Consider the following 12,275-nt stretch of genomic DNA (forward strand, 5'->3'; position numbering starts at 1 on the left):
TAAAAAACTGTTATACTTACCTGCTCTGTTACAGTGGATTTGCACAGAGCAGCCCAGATCCTCCTCTTCTCAGGTTCCTTTTTGGTGCTCCTGGCCCCTCCCTCCTATTAATTCCCCCCACAGCAAGCAGTTTGGATATGGGGGCACATGAGCCAAGCCACAGAAATCTGTGCCCACCATTCAGACATGGAGTCACGGCCCAGCCCCACCCCCTTTCTCTCCTCATTGGCTGACTGACTTTGACAGCAGCGGGAGCCAATGGTGCCGTACTGCTGTCTCAGCCAATGAGGAGGGGAGTCCTGGGCAGCCGAGACACTCTCGCAACATTGCTGGAACTAGATTTGGCTCAGGTAAGTATGAGTGGGGTTGCTGCACATAGAAGGTGTTTTATATTAATGCATAGAATGCGTTAAGATTAAAAAAAACTTCTGCCTTTACAAACATTCTTACTTTTAATCAGCACAAGGGACTATACTTACATTCAAATGTTCCTTGTGCTGCTGGCTGCTCTCTTAGTTTAAATCAAATGCCCTCTGCCCCACCCCAATACCTGTATCTGCCAGTGCCACAAGTTTAATGTGAGCACTGCATCTGTTCTAGGCGTTTGTCAAGGAATGTTGACTATGTCCGCCCTTTCCACCCTCTCCTCCCCTGATAGAAGCTTTGCTATAACTTCATCAGTGAATATCTCTGTATGAATGGAGGAAGGGTGCATGAATAAAAGGTCAACTTCCTCCATTCATAGTTCCTTTTTTATTGATAGAAGCTGTATTATAGCTTCCAAGAATGGAGGAGGGAGCAGGAAAGGGCGGACATAGTCAACACTTTTGAATAGTGTCTATGACAAGTCCAGCGGCTCATATTACTAACACATTGCCGTAAGCATATGGTTGCAAGGGTATGGTGGGGGCAGAGGACTGTATTTTAAATAAGAGAGTAGCTAGAATCACATGGGGCACTTTGCTTTGAATGCACATGCCATCTATTGTGCTAATTAAAAAATAAAATAAAAATTGCCTAATCAAATCTGTATTCTTCTTCCCAGTATATCATTTCAGGCTCTTTGTCTGTGGCTGCTGGAAACCATGAGTCTAGTTGTCTGGTAAGTCATGGAACTTTCCAAAGAACATTGTCCACCATCCATAGAATGATCACAGCTTGGTACCCCATTTTTTTATGTGTTCTGTACAGATTGGAGGTTGTCTGGCCATGAACATTATAAGCGCTTTGGCATCCATGTTGGAGCTGGGTCTTCTCATTTCAGACATTTCAGATTTTACCAGTGATTGTAATAATTCAGCTTTAACTCCCTGTGTGGACCATGTGCCTGAAACATGGGTGAGTGTTCTTGTTTATGATTATTTTTTTGCACTGATCGTAAATAACATTTGATCAGCTCCTATACATTTGAGGGCATCAAGATAAAATAAATTTCTAACCACCAATCTTAAATCTAAGCCTAAGACCCCTTTCACACTGAGGCACTTCTAAACTGCCAGTAAAACACTGAGCTCCTTTGAAGAGCTTTTCAATCGCTTTCCATTAATTTCAATGGAGAGGGGCATGTTTTTTCACTGCCCTGCTAGTACACTGCCCCAGTGTGAAAGCATTCATTGATTTTAATGGAAACAGGTTTTTGAGAGCTTTCAGGTGCTTTTTTTAGCATGAAGGTGCCTGAAAATCGCCTCAGTGTGAAAAGGGGTCTTATAGTAACATAGTTACATAGTTAGTAAGGTTGAATAAAGACACCAGTCCATCCAGTTCAACCTGAGTGAGTGTCTACGATTGTCCCTATCCCTGTACATTTCACACTCACATTGGTCCCTACCCTCAAGGAGCCCACAATCCATATACTAGGGCCAATCTTTGGACAGAAGCCAATTAACCTACCTGCATGTCTTTGGAGTGTGGGAGGAAACCCACGCAGGCACAGGGAGAACATGCAAACTCCAGGCAGGTAGTGTCATGGTTGGGATACGAACCAGTGACCCTTTTTACTGCTAGGTGAGAGTGCTAACCACTACACCACTGTGCCACCCATTATAAGCTTCTTCCAAACCATATCATCAAGCTTAACTTTCTTCCTGTGCCCTGGACTTCTTCAACAAAACCAAGACTTGGCATAATCCTAAATACTTTCTCCAACAGCAATTGGTAAATACTACCCTTAAAACTAAAACACTTTGGTTTCACCCTCTGTCTAACCTAAAGGAGCATCAGAGTTACAAGATCAAAATGTGAAATGTTGCTTCACTTTCTTGGTAATAAATATTGCAATATATATATTATATATATATATATATATATATATATATATATATATATATATATATTAGGATTTTTATATACAGTTTACCTGTAAAATCCTTTTCTTGAGAGTACATCTCGGGACACAGGAGCTTCATTACATAGTGGGTTATATAGGCACCTCTGGTGATTGGACACTGGTTAACCTCCAATTAAGGAGAATTCCTCCCCTATATAACCCCTCCCATATGGGAGGCACCTCAGTTTTGTAGCAAAGCAATAAGAAACCATGTAAAACCCAAGAAGGGCGGGAGCTTTGTGTCCCGTGATGTACTCTCAAGAAAAGGATTTTACAGGTAAGCTGTATATAAAAATCCTATTTTCTTGATCATACATCACGGGACACAGGAGCTTCATTACATAGTGGGATGTCCCAAACCAATGCTCAGTTTGAGGGGAGAGAGACACAGATCAGAATTATAGACTGCCATGGATCAGAGGATCTAAACTGCAGCCTGCAGTACACTCCGCCCAAAGGTGATATCCTTTTGCCCTCTGACATCCACCTGATAAAATCTGGTGAATGTGTGGACTGATGACCATGTTGCAGCCTTACAGATCTGAGCCAGGGAGGCCTGGTGATGCACTGCCCAAGAAGCACTTACAGCCCTAGTTGAGTGCGCTTTCACTTGAAAAGGAGGACTCTTCCCCTTTACACTATAGGACTGAAAAATAACCTGTCTAATCCAACTTGAGAGAGTGGATTTTGATGCCGCCTGGCCCTTTCTAGGGCCTTCCGGCAAAATAAATAAGCAATCAGTCTTTCTTATCTGAGCAGTTGCCTGGAGATAGATACTGATTGCCCTTACCACATCTAAAGTGTGCAAAGACTCTTCTTCTGCGGACTGTGGATCCGGAAAAAAGGATGGTAGGATTACATGTTGATTCAAATGGAATCCTGAAACCACCTTAGGCAGAAAGGATCTATTAGGACGCATTACTAACCGGTCCTTATGAATAATTATATAAGGTTCCTTGCTGGAGAGAGCTGCTAGTTCTGACACTCATCTAGCCGAGGATATGGCTATCAAGAAAACCTTTTAGTCAAAAGAACTAATGAAGCCTGATGTAAAGGTTCAAATGGTTGCCCCTGCAATGCAGAGAGAACCAAATTCAGATCCCATGAGCATACCGGAGGTTTGACTGGCGGCCTTAACCGCATAGCCCCCTGGATGAAAGCCCGCACAAGGGAACGTGATGCAAGTGGCTTCTGGAAAAACACTGACAAGGCCGAAATCTGCACCTTGATAGTGCTTACGGCCAAATTAATTTCTAGGCCTGACTGGAGGAAAGCCAAGATCCTGTTAATGACATACTTTCTAGGATGCCATCCCCTGAGTTCACACCAGGAAACAAATACCTTCCAGATTTTGTAGTAAATAAGCCTGAAGGCTGGCTTTCTGGCATTGACCAGAGTAGAAAGGACTTGCTCCGAAAGTCCACAATCTCTCAGAATGTGGGTCTCAGCAGCCAAACCATTAAACTCAGACTGTGTAAAGCAGGATGGTAAATTGGACCCTGCGAGAGTAGATCTGGCCGGAGAGGGAGGATCCACAGGCCTGCTTACTGCCAACTTTATGATCTCTGCGTACCAAGATCGCCTGGGCCAAGCCGGGGCTACCAAACGAACCAACTTTGTTTCCCTCTTGACTCTTCCCAGGAACCGTGACAGAAGCGGGAATGGTGGGAAGGCATAAATTAGATTGTACCGATCCCAGGGAACTGTCAGAGCATCTGACCCCTGAGCAAGTACATCTCTTATCCTTGACACAAAATTATCCAGCTTCCCGTTGAATCTGGATGCAAATAGATCTACGTCCGGAGTGCCCCTGTCACGTACCTAGTGGTGAGCCCGGAATGCAGAAGGAGACCTCTCTTGCGTCCCCGACTCACAACCCCTGATAGTGGTGACAGGAGGCACGGGAGTCAAAGGTAGCACGAGTGCCTGGCAGGATCAACAGCCGGAGGATGGATCAGGCAGACTTCAGGAACTGTAGCTGGACTAGCAGGCTCCAGTGGCAGCGGACAGGAACCAGTAGACAGCAGGAGACCAACAGGAACAGGTGGATCACTCAGGGGCAGGCACGCAGAAAAGTCAGGCAAGCCGAGTCAAATCAGACAGTCAGTACAGGAACAGATGCAGCAGACAGAGAAAGGTACGTGGAGCAGGCTGGGTCGGTAACAGATGAGCACAGATGGACCAGAGGATGAGACAGGTGCAGAGTCGTAGACAAGCCGGAGGTCAGAGGCAGGCAGAAGGCAGGGAAGGTTACGGGTCAGGCCGGGTCAATACACAAACAGATCAGATTCAGGTAATAGTCTCAGGAACACTGTAGATCAAGCAGCAAGATCTGAAGGGAGAACTGGGCTTAAATAGCCCGCCTGGCGCCGGTAACCGTGCGCGCGCGTGCATGCGAACGTGCGCAACCACGAACGCCAGCACGGACACACTCAGGCACCCACAGGCACGCACAGACAGATGATGGACAACTGTCTTCAGCCAGCCTTTCCTGACAGCCCCACTTGTGACATATGTTCTGAAATATGTTGGGGTGTAGAGCCCATTCTCCTGGGCATAACTGTTGGTGGCTTAGAAAGTACGCTTGCCAATTTTCCACTCCTGGAATGAAGACTGCAGAAAGGCATGGAACATGCCTTTCTGCCCAAGCAAGTATGCGGTTCACCTCTCTTTGTACAACCAGACTCCTGGTGCTACCCTGGTGATTGATATAGGCCACAGCTGTGGCATTGTCAGACTGAACTCGAACAGGTGGGCCCCGTAGTCTGTAAGACCAGCTTATGAGAGCCATATAAACTGCCCGAATTTCCGAAATATTTATGGGCAATAGCTTCTCGGTCGCAGACCATTTCCCCTGCGAGCACGTCCCCTCCAACACTGCTCCCCAGCCTGTCAGGCTGGCATCTGTAGTTATAATCTTCCATGGAAGAGGAAGAAAAGTTTTGCCTTTCAGCAGATTCTTGGTCTGTAACCACCAAACGAGACACTTGCGTGTCCCTGGGGATAGACACATAAGAAGGTCCAAGGCCTGGGGCTTCCTGTTCCAAGCCGCAAGGATGCATCTTTGCAAAGACCTCGAGTGAAACTGGGCGAATGGAACGGCCTCGAAGGAGGCGACCATTTTCCCTAACAGTCTCATACACAACCGAATGGGGGAAATTCTTCTGCCCAGAATTAGGCGCACCAGATCCCCTATAGCTATGGCCTTTGGCCTTGGTAGAAACACCCTGCCCTGAGAGGTGTCGATGACCATGCCCAGATACTCCAACCTGGTGGCAGGCTGTAGGAACGACTTTTCTAGGTTTATAATCCAACCTAGGCATTTCAGGTGTTCTAATGCTTTGGTAACACTGCAGTTCAAGAGCGCTACTGTTTGCTCTATGAGAAGTAAATCGTCCAGATAAGCCATGACAGTTATACCCTGAGCTCTTAGGTTTGCCATGAGAGGGTCTAGAATCTTTGTGAAGACTCGAGGAGCCGTAACAAGACCGAACGGCAAGGCCACAAAATGGAAATGACGCTGATCTACTGCAAAGCTTAGATACTTTTGGTGTGCAGAAAAAATTGGCACATGAAGACATGCATCCTTGATATCTATCGATGCCATAAACTCTCCCCCTTGCAGGGAGGAGACCACAGAGCGTATTGACTGCATTCAGAAAGACCGGATGTGCAAAAACTGGTTCAGATCCTTCAGATCCAGGATCGGTCTAACACCTCCATTTGGCTTTGGAACGGTGAAGAGATTTGAGTAAAAGCCTGAACCCTGTTCCTTTGTGTCCACTTCCACTATCACCCCCTGGGATAGTAAGTGGTCTAAGGCCAGAAATAGCGGTTTTTGCTTTACTGGATCCTTGGGGATCCTTGACCTTAGGAAGCGAGAAGGTGGAATCTCCTGAAACTCTAGCTTGTAGCCCAGAGATATCGAGGAGGTTACCCACTTGTCCCGAATTTCTTCCAGCCAGGCTTCTGCAAACTGCAGGAGCCTTCCCCCCACTCGGCCGAGTGGGGGGCGCCCTTTCACAAGGAAGCTTTTGGGGTCTGCTTGGCAGGCTTTTGCCCCCAAGTCTTTTTCTGCCCCTGGGCGTGACCTTGGGCCTTTCCTCTAGAGGGAGGTTGGGAAGCCCTTCGCCACTGCTTAGAGCTTGATGCTCCGGGAGAAAGAGTATGGCTAAATGATGGACGTTTGCTCTTTTTGATTGGAAGGAGAGTAGATTTATCCCCTGTAATCTTTTGGACGAAATTATCTAATTCCTCTCCAAATAAGCGTTCCCCCTTAAACCGGAACCCAATCAAATACTTCTTACATGACAGCTCAGCTGCCCAATTTTCTAGCCATAGGGCCCTTCGCATGTGTACCAACAGGAGAGACAAACGAGATGCTTGTTGGACAGAATCCAAAATTGCATCAATCATAAAACACAGAATTTGAGGAATTTCTGCATAATTCTCCACTTCCTCACTGGGAAGGAGGCCAAGCATCTGCTTAACTTGTTCCTTGAGGAACTGACACAGCTCCACAGTTGCGACTGTAGGTTGCACTACAGCACCAGCCATGGAAAAGGAGGCTTTCAATAACGTTTCCAGCTTCTTATCAGTTGGATCCTTAAATACCTGAGCATTATCCAAAGGACAGGTCAGGTTTCTATTCACACAAGAAACAGCCGCATCGACAGATGGGACCCCCCATTTCTTGGTGAAACTTTCCTCCAGAGGATAAAACATAGAAAACCTTTTAGGAGGAGCAAACAGTTTATCGGGATGTCCGCAATCCTCATACAACAATTTATCCATTAAAAAATAAATTGGAAAGGAAAAGGCAGTCTGTGGGATTCTCCTGACCCCCAGGGAAGAAACAGAGGATATAGCGGCCTCAGCAGCGGGCATTCTGAAAGTGGTACGCACCAATTCAGAGTAATATTGAACCTGCTTTCTGAGTGCCTGGGAGGAGGGGACTCTCTCCTCTTCCTCTGACTCATCCGACTGCTCTTGATCCCTATCCCAAGATAGGGATCTCTCCTTATTGTCAGAGGTGTCATCTGAAAGAGGAATCTCAGCAGAGGGAGGGGATCTACCCCTTTTTCTGCTATTTTTTAGGGAAGCTGAAATAAAATTCATGATTCTCCCTTCAAAACCCTCCAATGTAGCCTTAAGGGAGTCTTCAGTGACATACACTGGGGCTGAAACATTAGGAGAGGCTGCAAAACCTGACAGGGGCACTGACTCATCCTGTGAGGCTGGCTCCAGTCTTGCAGGGGGGGATGGTTATCTACAGGCATTTTTAGAACCCCTAAACCTAGGCAGTGATTTACCAGTGCCCTTGTTACCTCCCCCTGAGACCCTCTTACAAGGAGACATAGTCCTAAGCTACAAAGCAGAGGTACTAGTACAAAAATGCAATCACTGTTGTGCTCCAAGTCTCACAATAAATATATATGCTTAAACTGCACAATCTGATGCTGAGTAGGTGTCTTAGGTTTGCCTGGATCCAATCCCTTAGGATGCTTACTGCCCACAGCTCCTGTGTCTTCCACTTACAGCCCCCTGGCGCTCTGGGCTTTTTAAAATTGCCGCTTTGGAGCCTGCACAGTAAAGCGCCGTGCACGCTGGCATGCACGGCCCACAACCACACCCCCCTCCTTCCATTAGTATGGGAGCGCGCTCAGCACACGTGCATGAGGACTGCCGGTCGTCCAGGGGGGGGGATCACCTACAGAGCCGCGCGGACCCCTAGACAACGTAGGACCTCTCTCTTACCTCTATTGTGGCAGAGTCTGCAACAGAAGACGTGAGCCATCTGAAAAATTAGGCTTCACTGAGCGTGTGTGTCTGAAAGGCATGTAAGTATGCATCAGGTTGCTCTTACTCCCTCTAGTGGTGGAAACCAGGTAAGACATACAACTACTCACATGAAGAAATCCATAATATATGATTTATATAGGATTAACTTCACTTACCTGTCCCCGTCGCAGGAATTGCTGAAAACAGACAGATTCCAGCCTTCACCCATCACGGCGGGCAGAGTTGTGCCAACCTTCAGGATTTTTTGGGTTCCTTCTCAGAGGAACCTCTTACCTGGACCTTGTAAAAGACTCTGCCAGAAACTTTCGTGCCACTATGTAAACAGTACACCAAGTCTGGTTTTCCCAGAGCCCAGTCTTCCAAAGGAGAGGACTTATAGGCAAAACCTTGTTTCTTCGGAATGACGAGACCCGGGTACCATATCATCTTGAAAGTCAAATATCGGCCCGAGATATGGATCCGGTTATCATAGCCCTTAGACCCCCGCAGGGACCTGCACAGAGCTTTCTTCATAGCACATGTTTTACATGACCAACCACCTTAGACACTGGCTAAAAAACTGAGGTGCCTCCCATATGGGAGGGGTTATATAGGGGAGGAATTCTCCTTAATTGGGGGTTAACCAGTGTCCAATCACCAGAGGTGCCTATATAACCCACTATGTAATGAAGCTCCTGTGTCCCGTGATGTATGATCAAGAAATATATATATATATATATATATATATATATATATATATATATATATATATATAGAAAGGCCAGTATGGTGGCCTGAAATTATGGGAGGAGCCCGGTGGTGTATATAACCAGCCGCTCGCCCATCTTCCTTGTCGGTTCCGGTGCGCGATATCTGATACGTCAGATATCAAGGGCCGACTATCCACACCAGACGCAGCGTGCCGTTCGGCAGTTCCCGCGTTATTCGTCTTCAGATTTTGACAAACCCGTCTCGTCCATCAGCGTCCGTAGGTTCGCCGTCGTCGTACCCATCGAATTTGTCGCTACGCCTCGGGCCGGCTGTCGCAGGTAGGGCTTCGGCACCCTCTCTTTCATTATGTTTTCGATGTACCGTCACCACGCTTGTACACACGAGCCGCTCGGTTCTTTCATATCGAATGTTTCGGTGGCTTCGTACGCATGTCACTATATGCTACTTTCGACATAGTCGTTATCATCATTCGACACGTTCGATTACGCCACGTCAGGCGATACATTTTGAAACTGTTCGATTGCCCGTGCATTTCTATTTTTTCCGATCGAATCGTTTGACTCACAACCGACTGCTTGTTACGACAAGGCAATCAGTCCTCACGTTTCACTTGCTCTGCTCGAATATGTCTCTTCATTTATGCAATTATGTTATATGTCTCATTTCATCTCGTTCAATCATTTCAGTCCCAGTCATTTCTACCGCTCCAAATCATTTCTGTCACTAGTCGCGCTCCGGCGCGAATCCTGTCGCACCTCTGGTGCACCGATTCGCTTTGAAGTGCCCCAGGGTTTGGCCTCATTTCTGTACATGCTCCAGAGACGGAATCACTCGCAGGTTCACGCACGGTCCCTGATTCTTGTCTTTGTCATGGCATACCATTTCTGTCACTTATTACGCTCCAATTCGAATCCTGTCGCATTCCTCTATGCACCGATTCGTCCTGGTGCGCCCAGCTGCTACGCCTCATTTCGGTACATGCTCCAGAGACGGATTCTTTGTAACCTACAGTCCAGTCGTTGAATCCTGTCTCTGTCATGGGACATCATTTCTGTCACTTATTACACTCCAAATCAAATCCTGTCGCATATTATTATGCACCGATTCGTTCTGGTGTGCCCAGCTGCTACGCCTCATTTCAGTACATGCGCCAGAGACGGATTCTTTATTTGCTACCGTCAGTCCAGTCGTTGAATCTTGTCTCTGTCATGGGATATCATTTCTGTCACTTATTACGCTCCGATTCGAATCTTGTTGCATTTATTTGATGCACCGATTCGTCCCGGTGTGCCCAGCTGCTACGCCTCATTTCAGTACATGCTCCAAAGACGGGATTCATTGTTAGGTGCATGGGCTCGTCTCCTGACTCTAGTCTTTGTCATGGGTTTCATTTCATTTCACCTATCACGTTCCGGTACGAATAGTCACATTTAGGGACCAATTCGTCCCGGCGTGCCCCAGGAATGGCCTCATTTCAGTACATGCTCCAGGTTCCGTTTCGTGCTCGGTCGCAAGTTTGTGGCATGGCGATTCGGAGCTCTGTCATGGCAGTTTCACTCATTTCACGCTCACGTGTCACTTCCCGCTTCTAGTCCAGTTGATTCTTCAATGTTGGATTCTTGTCGGGGGACTCTTGCTCGTCAGCCTCATTTCGAAAAAAAAAAAAAAAAAGGGAAAAAAAAAAAGGGGGGAAAAAAAAAAAAAAAAAAAAGGGGGGGGGGGTTAAAAAAAAAATAAAAAAAAAAAAAAAGGGAAAGAGGAAATATATAGTATGTATATATGCAATAAAGGGGGTGATTCCGGGGAGAAGAGAAGAGGAAATTTCATTTATTTCTTTCAAAAAAAAAAAAAAAAAAAAAGGGGGTGGTGTCGCTTTTATCTCATGTCTGAAGTCTCACCTCCACTGTTAGCTGGCCTTCGTTAGGTGGGAGTCTCAAACAAACTTCACCTTCATCTCCTCAGGTCAGTCGAGTTCAGTAGGTCCAGCCTGCACCTGGTCGGACGGTGCCTCCTCAGGTAAGCATAATCATCTAGCAGGGGAAAACGCCCTTCAGCAAAACGTCCTTCGTTAAAACAGGTATTTCTTTAGCAGTCTCCAACCAGTTGTAATCCATGTCACCCCTTATAGGTCCGTATTAGGAGAAAAACCCGCATCAGAGGGCTTGTAGCCTCGTCAGACCCACGTTCTGCCACCATGTCCCAGGCTGGCAGTGAGGACCTCACGGCTCCATTGTCCCCATCCGTTTCAGAAGATGGCAGCCAAAGGGCCTTCAGGGCATGGACCATTCCCAGGCTAACAGCCGAACTGAGACGCAGGGGAGTGCCCTTTCCAGCAACAGCCAGGAAGGCAGAGCTTTTCCGGCTCCTGTTTCCTCCCCCCGCGGCGGTGGAGGCTTCTGCTCAGCAGGCCTCCTTAGGCTCCATCGCCTCTTCTATCTCGCAGCTCCACACCATGGTGTCATCCATCACGACCTCGATGTCAGATCTGCAGGGCCGAGTGGCCCTCCTCGAGACCCAACCCTCTGTTTCTCCGCCTGTACCAGCATCCCTGCCAGTTGTTAGTCCTCCTGCAGGTATCTCCGGAGGTGCACCAATAGTGTACCCATCTCATTTGGTGTCAGCAAACATCAGGAAGGACATCTTAGAGGGCAAGGACGTCAATTTGGCTTCCCTTCTGATCTCAATTCACGAGCTGGCAGAGAATAAGGCCTATACTTGGGGGGACGTATCAGTGGTCCTCAAAGCCAAGGATCCCAGATTAGATAGGAAACTCTCTGTCACCGAGTTTACCTTAGCCTTCGGCATGATGAGGGACATCATTTGCTCAGCCTCCCCTGCCAGGAGGGAGGAGCTGGATCGGTACCTCCATGTGGTAGTCGACCTGGGCTACAAGTACGGCGGGTTTTCATTTTATGACTACCACCGATCCTTCTCCGCTAAAGCAGCCGCCAGGCTCTCCCAGTTCCAGACCCCTACGGATTGGAGCACCATGGACACCGAACTGTTCTGCCGCCACTTCGCGGGGCTACGGTCCCCTCTGTGTGCAATCTGCCAATCAGCAACACATACTGCGGCCTGGTGCGCTACCTCAGTGGCAGCCCCGCCCTTCGACGGTCCGTCTACCTCGGGTACCGCTCAGGGCCTGCAAGCACCAGCTCGCCCGCCACAGACCGATAAGCTAGGGCGCCCAGTTAAGACCATGGGCGGTGCTCCGATCTGCAATAATTACAATAGTGGGTCGTGTAATTTCAGCCAGTGTAGGCTGCTCCATGTGTGTACCCAATGTCATAGAGCTCACCCCCGGCTCATGTGTGAGATCAAGCAGCTCAAAAGGTCCTGACTAAGCCGGCTCAATGTGTCATGGCTTAGCGTCTACCTGTCCGGCCACCCTACCCCCTCACTGTCCACCTTCCTCGTCCAGGGCTTCACGGAAGGC

The 12,275-nt window shown here is 47.8% G+C and overlaps 1 protein-coding gene across 3 annotated transcripts in view; it reads left to right on the forward strand.

The window, feature by feature from the left end:
- LOC143929913 (membrane-spanning 4-domains subfamily A member 8-like) overlaps positions 1–12,275 on the forward strand; it is a 32,652-nt gene that overhangs the window by 7,191 nt on the left and 13,186 nt on the right. For all 3 annotated transcript variants that reach the window (XM_077453849.1, XM_077453851.1, XM_077453850.1), the window contains 2 exons: positions 1,046–1,102; positions 1,192–1,338. In XM_077453849.1, the coding sequence (XP_077309975.1) occupies positions 1,046–1,102; positions 1,192–1,338 (204 nt within the window). The remainder of the gene's footprint in view (positions 1–1,045; positions 1,103–1,191; positions 1,339–12,275) is intronic.

Source organism: Lithobates pipiens, unplaced genomic scaffold (genome assembly GCF_037356315.1).
Source record: "Lithobates pipiens isolate NorthernLeopardFrog02 unplaced genomic scaffold, aLitPip1_a1.2 Scaffold_25, whole genome shotgun sequence".
NCBI lineage: Eukaryota > Metazoa > Chordata > Amphibia > Anura > Ranidae > Lithobates > Lithobates pipiens.